This window comes from Manacus vitellinus, unplaced genomic scaffold (assembly GCF_001715985.3).
Source record: "Manacus vitellinus isolate BGI_N305 unplaced genomic scaffold, ASM171598v3 scaffold_15_pilon, whole genome shotgun sequence".
NCBI lineage: Eukaryota > Metazoa > Chordata > Aves > Passeriformes > Pipridae > Manacus > Manacus vitellinus.
In genome coordinates, this window is record NW_021939122.1 from 12,130,254 (window position 1) to 12,151,209 (window position 20,956).

The 20,956-nt window shown below is 41.9% G+C and overlaps 1 protein-coding gene across 3 annotated transcripts in view; it reads right to left on the reverse strand.

Moving 5' to 3' along the window:
- Window positions 1-20,956, reverse strand: part of NT5C2 (5'-nucleotidase, cytosolic II) — a 60,437-nt gene that overhangs the window by 11,464 nt on the left and 28,017 nt on the right. Inside the window, exons 1-4 of one of the 3 annotated variants that reach the window (XM_018069275.2) lie at window positions 20,625-20,784; window positions 19,122-19,195; window positions 1,865-1,982; window positions 328-423 (exon numbers count right to left, since the gene is read on the reverse strand). In XM_018069275.2, the coding sequence (XP_017924764.1) occupies window positions 328-423; window positions 1,865-1,982; window positions 19,122-19,195; window positions 20,625-20,629 (293 nt within the window). In that variant the 5' untranslated portion in view covers window positions 20,630-20,784. Of the gene's footprint in view, window positions 1-327; window positions 424-1,864; window positions 1,983-6,676; window positions 6,737-19,121; window positions 19,196-20,624; window positions 20,785-20,956 lie in introns of those variants that run through there. The other 2 variants (XM_025894782.2, XM_029958475.1) reach the window with 2 other exon arrangements.

Here is a 20,956-nt window from a genome sequence, read left to right on the forward strand (position 1 = left end):
TCAAGGGGCACAGGTCCTGTCTGCTCCCAGCAGCCCTCATGCAATGGCTTTATCTTAACTGATAAGCTGCTGATGTTGAACTGTGCCAGGACAGGTGAACAGCATGCATTCTGTGCCAGCACAGATCTTTCCACTGTAAACACCTGAGCTGTTGCTGTGCCTGAGACCCTCAATGCATCCCCAGTTAATCCTGGAGCTGTAGGAACACCAGCACAGCATCTGCTGTTAGTGGAGTCCCTGCGACTCCTTATACAATGGGTGCCCTGAGGATCAGTGACACAAAAGAGTGTATTAAGTCAAAAAGAACAGCAAAGAGTTGGCACTCACCCTCTGAGGAAATTAAAGCCATGTGCACACACTAGGAGGTTCCCATAGGCATCAACTTTCAGCAAGTTTCCATAGTGGGTATCAAACACCAGGCCTCTGTTAAGAAAGCAATTTTAGATATGAAGAAGTGAGTGTATTAAGCAGTGACCACTTTATTAGCAGCTAGAACAGCTCTAGAACAGCTTGCTTACTTGGCGTGGGGCATCAGAACAGAGTTGCTGTAATTCTGCAGATGGGGTCCCTACTGTCCCTTTTACCTGGTGGGAGGTGAGCAACCAGAGGCCTGCACCTCCAGGTGAAAGAGATACCTGATCTGCTCCCCACAGCCTTGAAAGCAGAACTGTTTAACCTGGCAGAAGCTTAGCTATGCACGTACCAGGGAGGCTGTGGGCCTCTTCCACAGGGTCACAAATCTGACACCTGTGTTTGTGGTTCCCTGACACACCTGCTGGGCTGCAGGGAAGAGTGAGGTGCGATAAAGGAATTTCTCTCCTCTTTTTCATCACTCTGTCACAGACAGAGCCAGATGGGGCGTGTAACTATGGCACAAAATGCTTTGGACATTCCCAGCTCTGACTCCAGCAAAACTCTGTTTCACTTATCTAGCAACCTGCATCTGGAGAAGGCAGTCTTCCCACAGAGATATCCCTTCTGTCTCCTCCCTGGGATGAAGGCAGTAGATTTAATGGAGTCTTCATCACAGGTTTGTGAAGGGCTACTGCCTTGTTATGGGCAAGGGCACAGCCAGCAGCAGTCTCAGTGTAAAACATGCTGAGAGGAGGGAAGGAAGGAGGCTGCCAGACTGAAACTGGAACAAGCCAACAGACCCTATGAACCAGTCTTTTGTAAAAAAGCTCCAAAGGAGTCAAAAAAGCAAAATCCAGCAAAGGCACAAGTGGAAAGAACTTAAAGGTGCAGAGTTGGATCCACAACTTTGTTTAAAGCAAGCAATGTCCTTTTCACCTCTACCACCAAAAGACAAAATGTAGGAATTCAGTAACTTTGCACCATTAACTTTCTGCGAAGTTGTGAAATCAAAAAGTTACTAAATCAAATGCTTTTGATGTTTGATTCATCTAGACAGATGAACTGGATTGGTCCCATTTTTATTGTTTACTGTCAGCTTAATTTTCAGGATGTCTTATGCACCAGGACACTACTAATTAAAATCATTAAAGAAAAACGTTCTGAGACACCCTAGCAGCCTCTTAGACAGTAACAGCTCCTTCTCCCCCTCATTTTGATTTCACTCCCAATCCAATTGTATCTCTGCTGTCTTTGCTTTGAAAGGCTATTTTTGGACCATGTTTTCAGTAGGGCTCTTTTCTTGCATGCTCCCTCTTTGCTGGCATGGATACATGTGTGCAAAGGCCCTCCATATACTGGATCGGTCTGCTTCCTTCCCCATGATCTGTGGTCAGCCACAGGCTTCAGAGCCACAGCTCTGAAAACCTGGCCTCACATGTCGCCTATGAACTTTACAGAGCAAGAATTCAAGGCCTCAAGCAGGCTGGGTTGGTATCTGTTAGTCATTTACCTGGTAGGGAATGCAGGATCATACACAAAATTGAGCAGCTCATGAGGGTATCCAATGGAAACTAATCTTTCTACGGTCAGGTCAAATCCAAGAGATTCGTATTCAGGGGATTTATACACTGTACCAAGATGAGATTTCAGTTAGAAAATTTGAAAACAGCTAGGGGGTTAAACAAGAAGGCAATTAAAAGTAATGTACCCATTCGCCCTCCTCCCTCCTCCACATACCACATTCCCTCCTTTGCTCCTGCCCTTCCCTGCCTTGGGTCTCCCAGCCCGGAATTAGCTCATGCCCCAGGGCTGCAGCAAAGCAAAGCTGCAGCTCGAATTTCAGCAGCAGAGTGCACCAGATGAAATATCCATCAGTTTATCACAGCTCTCTGCATCAGAAAAAATGTATTTCAAATGGCAGCTCCCCTCCCTGCAGTGCCGCTAGGCAGATGCAGGAACGCTCCCTGTCCCACCTGTTCCAATCGGGTTTTGGTTTGCTGTGTTTTCACAAAGCTGATAAAGAAACCAATAAATTGAGGGAACACATATACTGGAGGTTAGAAAGCCTGACATTCATCACTGCTGTGCTACTGTTTCTGCTCTGGATGCAATCCCAAAGCTTAATATTGCTCCAGATTTCATCTCGGGGGAATTAATGTTTGCTGCAGACTAAGTTAGCTTGAAGGTAGAGCTGTCAAGTTAACATACGATTTGTTTGTTAATAACACCATATGGTACTGCAAAAATCTGTTAGCTATTACCCTTGTGCATCAAAATGCTACTCTCTTAAGCAAGCTCACTGCTCTCACATGCCACAGGAGCTGCTCATCTGTGACACACACCTTCACTCAATGCAAAAGAAATGGACTTGTTCAACCAAGCCATCCCTACCATCCGGCCTGTCTTCTTCCTGCAAATGACCTTCCCATGTACTGCAAATGTTACTGTTTAATCAGATCATTAATTCAACATCTAAAATGCAATCATGACAGATGGAAATCACTGTGTTCCTCTGGTGGTGTGTTTACACTCGCTGCATGTCTGTAGAAGCCCAGGAGATAAGGGGCTAATGTGCATGTCTCAAACACCAACAGCTGGACAGTCGTGGAGCCAACCAAGGATTGTTGGTAATAACAACCAAGGATTGTTGGTAATAACATGCTGTGAGAAAGAACAGGATGTGGCTGGACAAGGGGCCATACAGAGGTAAGACAGCACTTTCCTGGGACAAACATCCTTGTCCTGGCTCCTGGAGATAAGCACAGCTCAAGTGCAGGAATGAGGTCAAGAAATAGGCATGGACTGTATGGGGGAGATCGAGACCACCTAAGACTCTCAAAGCCCTCTGACCCATTTCCAGAAAGGTCTAGAAGAATGGACTGCACATGATAACTAATTTGCATGGAAAGCATGAAACTTATGTCCCAAGTGGAGAAAACTTATCTATAAAAAGGTACCCCCAGAAAGCCCAGGTGTGTGTGCACAGGGACCCTGGACACCCCATCAGCTGGATCAATGCTGGAGCCAGGGCTGGTGATCTTTTTTTCTCTTTCTTCCTTTTTTTTTCTCTCTCTCCCTCTCTTTAATTCATCTCTCCGTCTCCATATCTCCATCTCCCCTTCCCCTCTCTCTCTCCCTTCCCCTCCCCTTCTTTAACCCCCCCTACCCTTTCACCCTTTATCCAAAACCCACTGTGGTGTGCTTATACTAAAAGGTCAGGGACTAATGTAAATTTCCATGCCAAGCGTGCAATTTACTAATAAAACTCTGTAAACCTTTGCAGACCCTCTGACTTCCGTCACTCCTTTCGACCATAAGCACCTACATAACTTGCGTGCTCCCTTTCCCTTAAGGATGGGACACCACAATGTCACTGTCTTAAACTGGTCCTAAGATAAATACAATCCTTTACTGCAACTAGAACTACCATGAGTTCAGTGGGCCCAACTGTCTCAAACATTTAAATATTTCAAATTCAGCTGAGTAAAATACAAACATGTACAAGTTACACAGTAAACTCATTAGAAGACTGATTGCTTTTCCTGACAGAGATCTAGCACATCTGTGGGCCTCACAATATACATTAATACAATCATCTATACTGCCCAGCTAATTACCAGCATATATATACCCTGCAGAATACAGAAGTTCAATCTGAGAGGAGAAAACAAATATATAAAATACTAAAAAAAATATTAAGAAGGTAAGGACTATAGACAAAGCAAGACTGTCAAACGACTCAGATCATAGTAACTGTGACAGAGGGCTCCCACATCTTTTAAGAATCCAAAAAGCACCAGAATCCTAATAGCTAATTTTCTCCATTAAACTAAGAGCATTAAAAACATAACAAGCAAACCTGTAATGGTCTTAAACAGATAACAAATCAATAAAGCAGTTATCAAAATCTTCAAGCAAGATTACACCAATGGCAAACATCAACAACATTCAATGCACGTAGTCTTTTCTGTCCTTTAGGAAAGGAAGGGTTGATTAAGCTATAGATAGGAATAAGCAATAACAAATACAGCTAATAAAGAAATCAGTGACTGAGAAGGCAATTCTGGGGAGTGAGCTAGAGCTGGAGGGAGCAATAGCCAGTTAGGTGATGAACAAAATTTTGAGACTGACACCAGAGCATCATCTGGAAAAAGGAATTCCTCTGATGCAGGACAGTAGAGGCACTTCCCCAGGAAAATGATTACAAATACACCTGCATGCATTCTTAGAAGGTGAAGGCACTGCAAAACTTCTTTTTATGTGAAGCAGACTCCAGTCCCCTGCTCTGTCCATGAAGCTGCTGCACTCCTCCTCATTAGCTTCCTGGGAATTTGACCCTGTTGTCAACTTAATCCATAAAACATTGCTCCCAAACAAACATTTCTCCATGGAAACCCTGCTCTTTCTGAACTAACCATCATGATGCTGCCCAGACACAAGGAACCTCAAAAGGAGCATGTTGGCATCTCCTCTGGACAACCAGTAGGGGTTTATCAACAACTCCAGCAGAACCTTTCCAGGGAAACTGGAGGGCTTTTTGTTAGAATAATCTGTGTATCTTGTTAACTAACACTCCACCAGAGAACACCTGTGGTGGACATGAGGTCAGCTGCTCACAAAATGCCCTCACTCCACTTCTTCCTTTCTGTGTTTGCCTCTCTGTCTTACATTAATCACTATAGACCTCCGTTTAACTCTCCAAGGAAACAAGTTGAAGCACCATTAGGAAAAATGATGAAGAACAAATATCAATCTCAGCCTTCATCATTCCAAGTCTCTGCTGAGGCAGTACTGCAACTGGATTAATCTAAATGTTTCTTTTTGAGGGACAGTCATTCCCCTTACCTCTCAAGCTTTAGATTTTGCTTCCTTGACATCTCTTTGAATAAAACAAAACTATTAGCTCATTCATGCCTCAGATCCCTTCTCTATTTTTCTACTACTCCGCAATATCTGGAAAACAAGAGCCTTCTCCTTGACACATGAACTAAACAGAGACACGGGAAACTGGACTCCTAAAAGGGATATAAATGTTCTCTAGTTACCAGCATACTTACTGCTCAAGACAAATTTTCCTTTAATTGGACACACAGCTGGGAAGAGAAAAAGAGCTCACTGAGCCCACCTTGACAGCACCCTACACCACAGCACTTGCTGCATCAAGCCAAAACCCTCTGACACTTCTGGTGAGCCTGTGTCAGTAACATGAGCTTCCTCCAGGCAAACAAACAATCCACCTCCTTCAGATCAAACACTGAACAGGATAACACTGCTGCAACTGCACATTCAGGGCAGATGCCCTAGTTATAGACGTTATTACTGGATAAAAAAATGTATTTCATTATTGTACTCCAGGCTGGTCATTCTGTCTCACGTTTGGTTTACTTCAGGTATCCGTGAGGAAATAGAGGAAAGAGGAAAGATCAGTATTTTTTTTCTGCAGCTGCATGATGAAAAATTAGTTTTAAACTTTGCTGAAATATCCCCTCCCTCGGATCTGGTTGTTGATTCCACAACTGGAGATAATTTGTGTGCCATGGCAAAGGCATGAATTCAGCCATTTGCCATACAGTGTCTCCCGTGCTCAGCTCTTTCACCCAGCTGAGAAGGGCCCAGTCTACAACCATCCTCAGCTCTGTGACAGGGGAAGAGGCAGAGCCGCAAACCAATTTTCAGACTGTCCTTGCCCAACACATGTGGGATGACAGTAAAACCAAAGCACATGCTACAACTTATTCTGATTTCTTTTTCTCTTTCTTACTACTTGATGGCCATGTCTCTGCCACCATGCCAAGTCCCCAGCCCCAGAGGAAATGTTATTTTAATGGTCTGGGTTCCAACACAGGCAAATGCTTCAGCAGCACAGGGCAATCAGCACCCAGTGCTCATGGATTATGCAACCAGGGTGGAAAGAAACAACCAAAGGTTTTAAAAAAAACAGAAGCCAGTGGACAGCATTTCAGCTTCCCCTTCATACCATCACTTGGCTTAATGTTACACCATCAAAAAGTAAAAAGCAGTACCCCGGGAGTGAACGCTGCAAGCCTTCAGGTCTGTGATGAGTGCAGGCATCCCTTCCACAGTACGTGCTAGGAGGGAAGCTGATCTGGAATGAGCAGGGGTTGTGCAGTAAGGTATGCATTCTCATGCATTTGTGTAGTTGTGTTTACCTTTGCTGCCAAGACACATAACAGTAACAATTTTATAGCCTTCCTGAAAAGGAAAAAAAAAAAAAAAAAAAAAAAAAAAAAAAAAAAAAAAAAAAAGCTCTCTACAGAGGCTCCAGCTTATGCAAAATGCTGCTGCCAGGATTTTAACTCACATGAGGCAGATGCAGATTCAGAGTGTCACTCCAGGCTTGACGGAGTTACACTGGGCTCCCCTGTTAAAGAAAAAAATCAGACTGATTTTAAAACTGCAACAGCTCTGTGCCATGTGGGACTGTCTGCTGGAGTTTTGTCCTCTGGTAAGCTCAGAAGCTGGCCTAGCACTTATTCCAAATATACTTATAACTGATTTATAGAAGAGGCACAGTTGGAAATCGTGCATCCTGCAGGCAAAATTCTGTCCTCATATCCACAAAGCAGTCTTAGATCATCAGCTCAGGGATAATTAGGAGGAAGAGGCTACAAGCACATTGCCCAAGTGACACAAACCCTTCATGTTTCTCTCAGATGCAGAGCAACTGGTTCAAGAAAAGGTCTCACGCTCTTTTTGGGGATTTGCCACTATTGTTCATTCCTCAGTGGGTGGCAGATTACTCCTTTCAGGGTGCTTACTTTCTTTTGCACCATAAAACGCCTGTATGTGTCAGCACTGGAGACTTGGAAGAAGGAGTCAGGAGCTACTCCAGGAACCTGAGAAGAGAATTTTGCCCTACATCTTGAAGGTGCTCCCAGCAAGAACCTCGCACACCAGGTCAGTCTGACATAGCAGGTCTACAATCAACTGTACACTTTAAAATGCTTATGCTTGGGCTTTTATGGGCAAAGCATTGCAGGACAAACCAGCACCAAACCTGCACATAGTGCTGCACTGTACTGCAGTGCACTGGTTTGCAAGTACACGCAGTAAGAAGACCAGAGCTATTTTGCAACTTCCAGGTACGCACAGAATAATCAAGAATTATCTTTGAGATCCAATTTGTACTAAATAGAAAGCTGAGTTGGAATGATGTTAAAAAAGGACCCACAGAAGTATGTAGATCTCCTGGAAGGCTTCTCCGAAAATAAACGTTTAAAGCCTGTTTTGTTTCAAAATTAATAGCTGGGGAAGGCTCTAGTGCATGTGATGGCTCTGTCTAAGCTGTAGGGAGGAGACAGCTCTTCAAGTGCTGCCCATATCTTCCCTTGTTTCTCCTCCACACACACAGATATTTCTAAGTCAGGCAGGGCCGCTTCTTGTTTGTTCCAGGGCTTGCTGACACACCTTACAAGGTAGTCATGGATCTTAGGAGAGAAGCAGGAGCTAAAGCTGCAATAACCACACTTTTCGTACTGCTTCAGTTGTCTCCTCTTTGTGAGATGTATTTGCACACCTGCAAGCCAGTCCAGTCTAGCCATTTCTGACCACTATGGATTTGGTGCTGGTAAAAGCCCTGAACTGAGAACAGCGACAACATGCTGATTTCCCACACCACCGAGGCAGCTTTGAGGAAGCAGCTCCTCTTTGCCAGCATCTTGATTTAGGAAGGGAAAAACGAGCTCAGGAAGTCACTGCAACAACAGAAGCGGGCAGAGTGAGCAGCTCCTCTGGGTGGAGAGGCAGGGCAAGGACCACTAAATCATGACCTGAAGTAACATTCATCCCTGCCTCCAGTTTTTGCCCATATGTCACTCTCTTTTGCCTGAGTGCTCTCTTAGGATGCCCCAGCATCTCCTGAAGGAGTTTCATCCCTTCCATCAGCCAGATCCTCACCCCCCTTTCCTCCCAGCTGGAAGGCAAGAGCAGCCCAGGGAAAGGTGCTTGCAATGTCACCAAAAACCCAGATTAGCAGGGGACTTCATGGGGGCAGCTGTTTTTGCCTGCTCTGACCCCCTGGGCACAGACTGTCTTGACTCCTTCCTCTCACAGGTGCTGGGAGCACTGTCCACACTGTCCTCAGTCCTAGCCACTGATAAGCCTCTTGGGAATTGAAACACCTTAGTCTACCCCCACTGTTTTGGTTGGCAGATGAAAATAATTGGCTTTTGACTTTCAGGTGTCCAGATAAGATCAGTATTTCTCAAACTAGAGGTGATGACCTCCTCCAGAGGGTTGCAAAAAGCTTCAACAAACACTCAATCTTCAGAAATGTTACCCACTATCTGGATTCTCCAGACCACACGAAGACAGATAAGCCAAAACAGATAATGCATGGGGGTTTGCCTTCTCTCTGAAGCACAGGAAATGCAGCCCAACTACTTTGTGTTAAGTCTTGAAGAAATGAAAGTAAAATAACTAAAACCAGGTTATTTCAGTTGCTGCTTATTCTCCAGTGAGTAAGCCATGCAAATCAGGCAGTTAAGGACATACATGGGCAGGTAGAGAGCTAGTATCCAGATTTATATGTCTCAGGCACAACATGCATAATTAAGCTTATGCAAATACATTTCTGAAATTACACAAACCTGACTTAAAGAGCAGGATCAAAGGGCTGCTCTGAATTACCACAAATAAATAATAATGCAAGTATGTATTAGAAGCACATTTATATCAATGTTGTGCTGACAAAAAGGGCTTAGTTAAAGCCTTGAGGACCAAGATCCCCTTTTACAACCCTGTCCCCTGTAACAGTACAAGTATCTATGAATCCTGCCAAAACAATGTCTATCAAATGAGATCCCAGATTGGTGTCCCAAAACGGGACAGATCTATCCGCAGAGCTCTCCATTCTGTCAGTATCTCCTCTGCACACAGCTGAGCATTCAGTGCTCACTACACTGTGTCTGTGACAGTCACCCCTCCATGATCAACCACACTGCTGGTTATTTCACACAAGCACCAAATACTCATTGCCTGCCACTTCTGATCACCTGACCTGCAACTCCAGCTGAGAATCCAGAGGGAAACAGCGAGTGACCAGTCTCGGAGGTGGTTTGGGACACTGGGCTTAATCAAAAATCAAACCGCACTGAAGCAACAATACCAATTAAATGTACTAGGAAGTGTTGGGCAGGCATTTCACATACTGTTGTAGTTTGAGGAAAGTCTCTCAGCTGTAGGGCCAAAGGTCTGAAGATCCTCATAAGTAACCAGGTAGTGAGGAATGCTATCTGACCTCTATATAGTGAGCCTACTTTCAGGGTATCTATCTGCATAACTCGTTACAGAGCAATGCCAGTTTTCATATATAGCTAGAAAAGAGGAGGATTTCTGCTCTAGAATACTAATGACTTCAGCTTCTGTGACACAGGGCCTTTTCCAACCAGGGCGGTATCGCCAGGCGCTGTCAGTTAAACATAACAAAAGGGAGATGGTAACATTTCTAGCTTTGCTGCTCTCTATGTTAAAAGAATTCGTTACTTACACAGGAAGGAATCTGAAATGTCATGTTTAAGTTTCACACCTGAGTGTTAACTACTGCCAGTTTTGACAGTGGAGTCAGACTGCTCAGCTCTGACAGCAGCCCAGACTCACGCCTGGCTTGCATAGCCTGGCAAGGTGCTGCTGCTTAGCCCTGGAAATCAAGCAGAGCAGTTTCTTTTCCATAAGAAAGGTTTTTTCCATAAACCTTGCAGAGGTACCTGTACTGCAGGACCCTTCATACAAACAGCTGGATTGGCAATCCCAGGAGTAGGGAGGGATAAGCACAAACCTCCAGTTCCCTTTGCCTTGCATTTCTGTTTCCACAGACACATCAAGTGTTACCTCAACTTCTGCCACGGCCACTGCAGGCATTTCACTTCACAGTATCCTCACAGAACACAAAGGGAAAAACGTACACTCGTGTTTATAGCCCTGGTGTGTACAGTACTAGTTTGGGTTCATCTCTGCCCACATAAACACCTGCCCTGAGTGCAGGGCAATGCAGTCCAACACCTTTGTGCTGTGCTGTGCTGACCTAGGAGCTCACCGCCTGTAAACAAACTGACAAAGTGGTAAACGTGCCTAATTGTAACCACAAGAAACTCCAAATGAAACCCATGGGACAACTCATATGTTTTCAATTAGGAACGTGGTGAATCACTGACTTGCCATTTGTTTATGAACTCAGCTGAACTGTGACCATAGAGGATTCACCTACAGTCAAAATGAGTTGAAAAACAGGCAGGAACAGACCTCAGTCCTCTTGACTCTTGGGGTTTGATTTTAAACACTAAACCATAAATAAAAATGCACTGTATTATGCAAAGCAGAATTACAGCATTTCAGCCTATATTTAAATTGAGTTTTCATAGTACCAGATAAACAATATGGCTAATAACATTATGCTTTGTTTCTTTGATTTTTAAATTTTTCAATCTAAATAAGAAGAAACTGCTGCTGTAATGAGTATAATTCTCATTAAACTAAAGAAACCTTTTCAAACACAGAAGTGATCTGTGTAGTAAAACAAAGCTGAGCTTTAAGCAGACTTATTTATTTATCGTGCCTCTTATATTTCATTAAAAATGAAATATAATGCTCAGCAAATAATACCTTGACAAAACCTCCAGATGCATCCCAGGATACTTTTGTATACTCAACACCCAAGCTGCTCTGCCGAGCCCAAGCAGCCAGATCTTACACTTATGTCTTTGTGACCACAGGTGTTTTTGACTGTAAATCTGATAACAGGAACTAAGGCAAGGGTCACTAATCATCAGAGGATTGAATCTTTTGCATCTGAGCTCCAGTGGCTGCGGAGCCCCCTTTTCTGACGATGCCAAACACAGGTTCTGGGAGGAAACCAGCACTCACCTACAAAGCAGCACCAAGGCTCTGCAGTCCCCAGCTGCAGCAGGGCCCATGAGGCAGCTATGCACCCACTGCAGCCAAAGAGCAATGGAAAATTCCTTACCTCTAATGCTCCTGCAAACATCCCCAAGTGCACAGCACAGCTTTCAGCTCTAAAACCTCCAACCTGGAACTCTATCAGCTCCTGTTCTCCTGCTCTGCATGCTAAAAGGATATGTAAAGACAGGATTTGTTGTTGCTTCAAGGACTGACACAGCATTGTATATTCAGCTTGGCTGTAAATTGCTGGGTCTACACTTCAGGTTGTTTCTAGGGCTGCATTTCTACTTGTTTTAAAAACAAGTGTTGTCAAGTATCATCAGCTTTATCTCTTCCCAAAGCAGGCTTATTAGTGCTCTCATTGGTAAATTCCAGATATTTTTAGCTTTCTGCTGCTGCACTTTGTTTGCCTTCGATGTAACAAAGATTTGTGCTGTTTGGATATGCCTCAGAGGCTGGCAAAACAGAGCTTAGTGTTGGAAAGATTTCTTCTGCTGAATCAAAATGTATGCCTTGAGGTTAACAACAGTAGCACTGAGGTCACATTTTGCATTTTGAGAGAAGCAATTCAAAAAGATTCTGCATTTTAAGGAAACTTCAATTTGTTTATTTTAGTAGTTGGTATAACTTTCCTTTGAACTGGAGTAATATTTTAAAGATGAATACACAATCACCTGTTCTTTTACGGAAATTTTTTATAGTTTCCCTGACACAAGAGAATCTTTTTTTGTGCTTAACAAGTGGCCTTCACAATTTACCTCTCTAAGAGCCCACTGGGAGCTATAATCCCATACTGGATATATCCCTGCATTTCCATGGAAACAAACTGCTGTGCCAAAATATGGGCTTAGTTCTTCAATGAAGACTTACGAACAGGGAAGAAATAGGTATGTGGTCTTCAAGTTCAAACATAATTTGCTAGCATCTAGAAATAAGAAGGAAATTACTTAAAAGTATAGTAGCCATTAATACACTATATCTAAGGCATTACTCAGGTGTATCGGTGTCCAAACAGATACACCTTCTTATTCTTCTCACTTAAGAGAGTGACCCTCCAAAGCTGCTTTACACTTAATTTAACACTGTGCACCTGAGCTTAGATGCAGCACAAGTGCCCATGGCTGGCAAGAAGCCACATACATAAGTTTTTAGGTTGTGTGCTAAAATAAGGCATTCACAAAGCAATAGCACACATATGATCTCAGAGTTAAAGCCTTCTGTACTCTCAGCTTTGGTTCCTCCTACAGAGTAAGCTGTTTGAGTCATCACAAGGGTATTTGCAACTTAATAGTACTTCTGTATTAAGATTACTAGATAAGGGGGTCTATTAGACTTAAAAAAACCCTCCCTATTTACAGCCATCTGGCAAAGACCAGAGATGGCTGTTGGTATACTAACAGCGTGCTGACCCAGCTTGATGTTATTATCATGTTTTTAAGAGCAAGAAAACAGAATGTAGCAGCTTTTGAAACCTTCCTTGCACTGTGAAGACTCGTTCTTTCAGCAGCTTCTGTTTATCACTCTGATTCCTCAAGAATCCACAGACAGCAGATTAGCAGTTTGTCAGTCGGTGATTTACTGGGACAGAGCAAGCAACACATGCTTTCTCCACTCCCCATTCCCAGCGCCAGCATGTGAGATCCCACACAGCTCCAGACCTCGGTTTGCTCATTACACAGCTTTAAATGGTCAACTCCGAAGAGCAGCAGCACAAAGAGAGCAGGGACAATAGCCACAGCACTGGTATTTGAAAAGCCATCCAGCTCAAAGCATACTTGGAACAATTTAGCTTCTCCATCTGCCTGTAGCTTTAAAACACTAATGGCTAAATCAGCCTCTGAAATCTGCAAAATCTGCACCTGTCAAACTGGCAATGTGCAAATGTGAAAACGCAGACAGCAGATGTGAAATAGTCAGGGCATCTCTGGTTTTGGCTAGGACAGTTGGAAGGCTACTGTTGCACATCTACCAATTCCCTTCTCTAGCCACCACACTATTTCTGAATGACATAAAGAACTCCATTATCCAGAGAACTGGGAAAGAAGCAAAACTGTTTAGTATCTCCCCCAAAGAGTCTCAAAGCCTGCAGTCTCTACATCATGATAAAACTAAAGGCAAACCTTTAACCTCAGCAGGAGAGCCTCATTAGAACATTTGCATTGGAGTCCAGTACCAAAAACCAGATAGTAACAGCACCTAAACTGACATTCAGACACATTGCACTTGTTTACATTACAAGCTCAGCAGTATTTTAAGTATTCAGTTCAAGCTTCTATGTGTAAAACTCCCATGTTTATACTTTGTTTTTCATTTGTGCAATCCAGATTTTTTTTTATACACAGTACAAATTAATTAGTCCAATTTCTCAGTTGTGGAAACTGAAACACAAGAAACTGATACAACCCAGCTACAGTAAAAATACTAAATGGATTGAAGAAGCAGTTCTCAATTCAGATGTCACCTTTTCTCTCAGATCGCACACAGCAACAAGCCAATCCTACCTTCTGGCTGAGTGTATCTTTTCCAGAGTCAACAGGTAAAGAAAGGCATTTCAAAAATAAGGTGAGGGTGTGAAAAATTTTCTTCTCTTCCAAATTGCGAGGATGGCTTAGACACAAACACCTACTTGAGGAAGCGAAACCTGTTTATGCACGTTGCACTTTGGAGTCAGTTGGGAAAGACTAAAGCTGTCTTTCCCATGTCTTTTCCCTTGTGATGAGAAGGGAAATGCTATAGCTGAAAGCATAAGCAATTTTGCAATAAAATTTTTGCAGTGCACCAAATCTTGGCATTAAGTTGGCAATGTTTCCAGGACACAAGCTATATTCCAATCTGATTATGTTGCATTAATCACGTTTGCACACAATAAACCCATTATTTTTCAAGCCTCATTTCCCCTTCTTTTTATTGAGACAGTTTTCAGCAGCCAATGATAATTTTATTATCAATTTCTGGAGAACATGGAAGCAGCAATGAATTAAGCACAGGAAAAGCATTCCAAATGAAAGCATCCTGTCTACTGATATTACCTCTAACCTACTTCAGAGATAGAAGATAAAACTTTCAACAAGGCTTTTGGAGAAGAACAGTCACAGAAGAATCTTTTCAAGCACAATTAAATTTGTAATTCTTAGTAATTCCCTCTCCATCTGCCAATGACCTGGTGTGAAATTACAGCCACTTTGGGAACCCCACTGCTTTAGCTCTGCTCCTGTCAAAGGACATCTATCCATCACCTCATTGTGCAACCTGTCCCATTTAAGAGCTAGTAATGCCAAGGCCTCCTGCATTGCTTGGATCCAGACCTACTAATTAAGTACAGCTCACAGTGAGTAGGAAGCAGCCAAATAAAATGCTGTGTGAAACCGATCTCTCTCTGCTGCATTTCCAAAGGGCACCACCAACTCTTAATCTCAGGTGAGTGTCGCAGTGGAGAGATTCTACTGATGTACCTTTTTTTTACTTCCTGCACTTACTAGTAAACACAAAACAGACAAGGCTATAAATCTTGGATTGCATGCAACATTCTCCTTTACCAAAACATGGGCAGTTTTGACAGTACTAGTAAAAAAGGAAGGCAGACCAGAACTGTTACTGACTGCTGGTCTTCTGGCTGGTCAGGATGAATAAGCAGAGATGAATCATCCAGATAATAAAAGAAACTACTATTTAGCAAACAAAAATGAACTACAAAAGACCCTCAATCTCTCTAATTTAAGGATTTAAATTGGAATTGTTCCAAAATTCTCAGTTCTGCCCTGACAGCCTACACAGCCCTTCATGGATATCTGGAGCCCCAAGTGTACCATTACTTCCCAAGGAGCGAAGGCACCCTGGGGAACCGGCACAGCATCACTCTCTGGCTGGCAGGCAGCAAGACCAGAGGCAGAGAATGAAGGGCTGTGTAACATCAGAGAAACTTGTCCTGACCTCTGCTAACAGCAAGGGCTGAAATAGCTGATGACTCTTGCTTGCGTCAAGCCCTCCAAGATTTTAAGCACAACTATTTAACTAAGCACACAAACCACAGTCAAACCCTGCTGTTCTTCCTCCTCCTTCAAATTGCCTCCAATAACACCTAGCTTAAAAGAAACACTCTTTTATGTACTAAATGTGATTCCCAAACAGATTGAATAGGAAGGGGACAGCCAGCTTCATACATAGCACATATTTCTGAGCCTCTTGTATCCAGCACATTAACCTTAGAGAGACTTGAGAGTTTCCATACATGTAGGAGATCTTATTCACCCCATGAGGATACAACAGCAATCCTTTATAGCAAAACAAGGAATCTAAAACCTCTGAGAGTTATTTCAATTTGTTTTCATTTTACTTTCCCAGCAGTGAAAATTAATTCTAGCTGTAATCACAGTGACTACGAATTCAGCAATTTCATCATTTCTCAGAAGAAAAGGCTAAAACCTTCAGGTTCTTCAAGCCAAAAAAGACTTTGTTTGCCCAACCCAGCCATTAGCAGTATTTCTCAACCCTATGCAGGGAAAGAGACAAACACAACGAGAGAACACAGGAGTTATTCACAAAAATTAAGTTTAACCTAATTTTGACTTGAAAGCAAACAAAACCACCGTGGCAATGCTGTATCAGGCAACCTTGAATTTTTTTTTCAATTCTGAGTTAAGTAATCCTTTAATGTAATAGATCTAAGAAATACTACTATATAATACATACTATATAATAACGCATGAAATTTTATTTTATGTGCAACGTAACATCATGATACTAAAACTGCTCTCAGTTGGCAAGCTGACATTCTCAGACATGCTAGTAGTAGGACACACAATCACAGCAGCATGTGCGTAGTAGCTGTTACAATATACTTCAAAATGGAAATGCCACGTCTTGACCAAAATTAGATTATCCTAGAGAGAAAACAGCATTATTGTAAGTAGGTTTGCGTCCTTAAATTCATAAGGTACAAGAATAAAACTGTCTCAAGCTTCTAAAGTTCAAAATACATCAAATGATTCTGACTTCTCTGATACTGAACCACCTCCTAAGGAAGACTTTTGGTGCTATCAGTGACCATTGATTTGGGAAGAAAAGAGAGAGATGAGTGACAAGAGTACCTCTTTACAAGATAGGTAGTTCCAAAAAATCATTCTTCTGAGATGTCGAAGTGTATGACTGTCAACTGTGAGATGAATGTCATCAGTCTATATCTGATGGGAAAGCTCACAACAGAGAACGAGCAAAAAAGTGTCACATAGATTTTGGCAGGGTCAGTGACTCTGCCTGCCTTCAACCACTGAATAGGAAGACTGTGTTTGGAATATTTTTAAACGTTACAGAAAAGTGATTTAGCAATGTCTGAAAGTACAAATGCAGAAAACTAGATGAGGAGCTGATCACACTTCTGAGATGCTTCTGTTCTTTTCCTTGGCCTATTTATGTATTTTGAATGGTCTCCAAAAGGCTTCTGCTCAGCATGCACCATCTGGTATGCAGATACCATTTCCAGATGTTAAATTACACATAAACTGGCTTTTTACATTGGTGGGTTTTTTTTCTTTTTTAATCAAGACAAGTAGCACAAGTAGCATGTGAAAGGGTGGGTAAAGGATAACGTGCTCAAAGAGAAAACACAACAGGATCTAATGAATGCACTACAACTTACTACTGTAACACTTCACTTGTCCCACTTCTTCATTTCATTTCCAATTAATCTGTTATAATTGTAATCATATTCCAACACTATACTCTTTAAAGCCCCTACACTGAATAAGTATTTTTTCTTGTATGCAACAGTTATATATAGCAAATAATGGTCAGATAATAAAAGCTCACATGGAGAAGAAATGGTGACTGAGACATAAGAAACTAAACAGATAATTTGGTATGTTAATTTCCCAGTCGAGTGAAAAAAAGGGAAGTAGTACTTACCAGGCATAATGCTTTTCATCTGCAAATGGCTTTCCAACCTAATTACATTCTCACAACTCCATGTAAAATGATCTGCAACTATTATGTCTTTTGTACCACAGAGGAAGTCACAGGTCAGCAGTTTATTCCAGAGTGGTCCAGATTTCCAGTTTTCTGCTCAGACCACATCCCATTTCTTCTTCTGCATCATACCCTGTCACTGAATTCCCCTGAACACACTGACTTTGCCTGCTTAACTGTAGCACTGTGATCTTACAGCCTTGGAAGCCCCAGGTTTTCATGTCCCCGGTACTGTTTTAGGATGCTTAAAACATTCACATTTTTTCCTTTCACCAAACCAAGCATTGTTTTGCAGATAACAACACATTTGCTCTATGTTTACAGGAACAAGCAACATTTGAGTAAAATGAACAGTTGGATAAGTGAGGACAGTGCTGAAGCTCTCCTTCTGTTAGCAACACACTTCATGCTCCACACCAGCCCCACTGGGACCACCTGAGTCCTTGGGAAGCGTCACCAGTTTGCAAAAGGCACAGAAGTTGTTTTTCTGTTACTGAAGTGAAACCCACAACTTTTTTCTTTTTTTCTTTAAGTATTTATTCTTGAACAACTGTTTTTCATGCAGTCCTTAAAGGCACTGTTACAAGGCTGTCACAGCTGGGAAACACAAACTGAAAGCACGCGCCTGCAATCATATCCAGCACAGATTAGCAACAACATAGTTCATGACTTAAAAAGTGGCAGGAGCTGTAAACAGATGTATATAAGGTGGTGAGCAACTAAACCTTTTATTTGTAAATACTTCCTCATGGATAGCTGCTTAAAAGTATAAACTTAAAAATATAAACTGCAATTACCTGCCACAGTCTCTGAAACTGCTCCTTGCAGCATCGTGTTGAACCAGGAACCTACAGAAACCTTCCTGCCCTTCACTTAGCCTCTGACCCTGGCTCCTGTGACCCTCACACTGTCCCCAGCCACATTACTCATCTCTCATTCCTTCTCAGTACGCATAACTAGATGACCATAGCTGACATACTGCATTAACCTATTATTAGGTGACCCTGACACTCTACCTCATATTTTCTCAGTTCATATACACAACAGTTCTAAATCGAAACATCAAGGGTGATAGGAACTTTTTGTCCACAACACTGGAAATGGTAATCAGAAAGAAGGTAGGATTGTACATGACATCCAAAGTGACAGCCCGTGTGATATTATAACCTAGGAAGCAAGCTTTTTATCTCTTCCTTCCTTAAAGTACATAACATCATGCAAGTCTGACTATGCAGAAAATGGTAGCTTTATCCCCTCTCGTCAAAAGTCTCAGCAAACTTGCCTGTTGAATAATTGAAAGATGGAGAAGTCATGCAAACAATTTTATGAAACTAATCAATTATGCAATCTCCCAAAGCTTATCTGTCATAAAGAATGGGCAAAGCTTTCTAAATTAACTTGTTCAGCTGACAGAAGGCACTCCCCCTGCCATGCCTCTTCTGAAAACAAGTCATTGATGTGGTCAACTGAGAGAGGGAAGGAGAAAATCCTATTCAAAAATGACCTTCCCAGGACACAGGAGAATGTACTGGCTAAAGGTATAGCTGCTATATGCATAAAGGATAAAAGAAACCACCTTGTTATTCAAAGCCAAGCATGCACAAGGGGCATTATCAAAATATCGTGGAATTTAAGGAAGAAATCAGACTTATTAAGCTTTGGTTTCCTTGACACCCATAATCATTTGAAACTGTACTACAGTAGCATGGCTTGAGACAAAAATTTAAGGGAAACACCTAAAATGAAAGTGCAATGAATAGTGAAAGATACATTTGCTAATAGAAAAAGCACCTGCTAAATGGAGTAGCCCAACAGTAACTGTTTTTTGTTCAGCAAGAGGTAATATTCCAAACTAACTCAGTGATCAAAGAAATTAAGAAGATACTCACCAGCAAGTGTATAATCCATATCAAAACCAAAGCACTTTATCTTTTCCATGGCTAAACTTCTGTTTACAAAGACCCTGAAAAGAGAGAAGAAATATCACCATAGTTATGAGCATTTTCAAAATACTCATGTTTTAGAACAATTACATTTTGCCAGCTGTCAGGATGTCTTGCTCTTGTAGGTCAAAATCAGAAAATATACCTGAAAACAGAGGCAAGTCCCATTTTTTGCCATGAGTCCTCCTGAAGCAAAGCCATGACTTTGCAGAGTTATTCTAATTATTGGTATGCTGTCCAAAGACATACACGCATGCATGCACACACACACACGGCTTTGCATGTGACCTGCAAAAATTCCTAAGAATAGAATTGCAAAATCTCCTGAAGCAGAATTCAGACCTCAAAGGATACAAATCTGGAAGCAGTGGGTACGAAGCAATATAATTTGCCTGATTAAAACAATGAGGTAACAAGGAAAATAACAAAATAATATTTCTGTGAATAAATTTACATTTGAATCCTCTTTGGAACTATATCTGGAAATTCAAAGCAGATCTAAACATGTCTGTTTCCACATTTACACCAACAGCATTAAAACCATAAAGAAATAAGTAAATAAACAATAAAAACATTTAATAAAGTTCTGAAAAAGAGCAAATAAGAAAAATTTTCATACATAAGAATATACCATTTCTATTGTGAAAATTTTTCTTTTTATTTATAACTTCTCTGCAACTCATCTACAAAACTGCTATTTTGTAAATTCTACTTTTACTATTAATGCTCATTGCAATGAGAATCTAAGCTGGATACTTCCAGGACTTTTTAGATAACATTTTAATACATCATACTCAATTTATTTCAAGTACATAAGATGGTAAAGAAATAGGTCAGAGAACACAACAAAAGCTTTTCTTGATTCCTGTTCCAACAAGAGTAACTAAGCTGCTTATGTTTCCCTAGAACTTTAAACCATATAGCAGATCTGTAATTCAACAGGACTTCTCTCCACTGTCTGTCTTATCTGAACTTAAAGAACAAGAGTCAGAACTCATCTGTGGGAGGGAAGCTGAGCTTTTCAACACCCATCTCAGACAGAAATCCCATGTACTGCTTGAGCTGTGATGCCAAGACAAAATTCTCCAGTATGAGAAAAGTCCCAGAGCCTTCACTTGTACTCGGATTTCAGTAAGTGAAAATTCTCCAAATATTTAATAAGTGCATTGCCCTCAGCGGAGTCATTATCCTCTTAAAATCCGCAATCGGCAGCCCTGCCGGGTGGGAGGAGTGGCACAGGGACAGCGAGACAGCAATGGAGACGGCAAGTGCACAGCCAAGCACCCGTACGTTTTGAAAGGCTGAAAAAAGCCACTGGGAGATTCTCCTCCGCATGCACGTTCCAGGCAGGTGGCCGGCACAACATGCCCGTTTCACTGCCCTGTCAATCCACAGCTCAGATTTTAACAGCAAACTGCCAACATCAAACTTGTATGTGAGTCCTCTTACCTCATCTCTCACTGATGTGCTCCTTGCTTAGTTCGCAGCAGTCTGATTCATCTACTTGTCTGAATCATATTACAGAATTCCTTTAAAGCTTCCCTGGTACCGATGCAATTTTGCTTGGATCTGATTTGACTTCAGAAGATCATTATGTCTGAACCAAGCCCTAAAGCACTGTATATCTTCTTGGACAGTGTTCTAGAAAACACATCTGTGGCTAATTTAACCAGTCACTGGATATCGTTGTTGTTCCACACAAATCCACTTGGAATACAGTTACTCTGGCAATAGTATACTTTCCCCCTAACCTTGCACACTCTCTCTGGGAGTCACTGTTT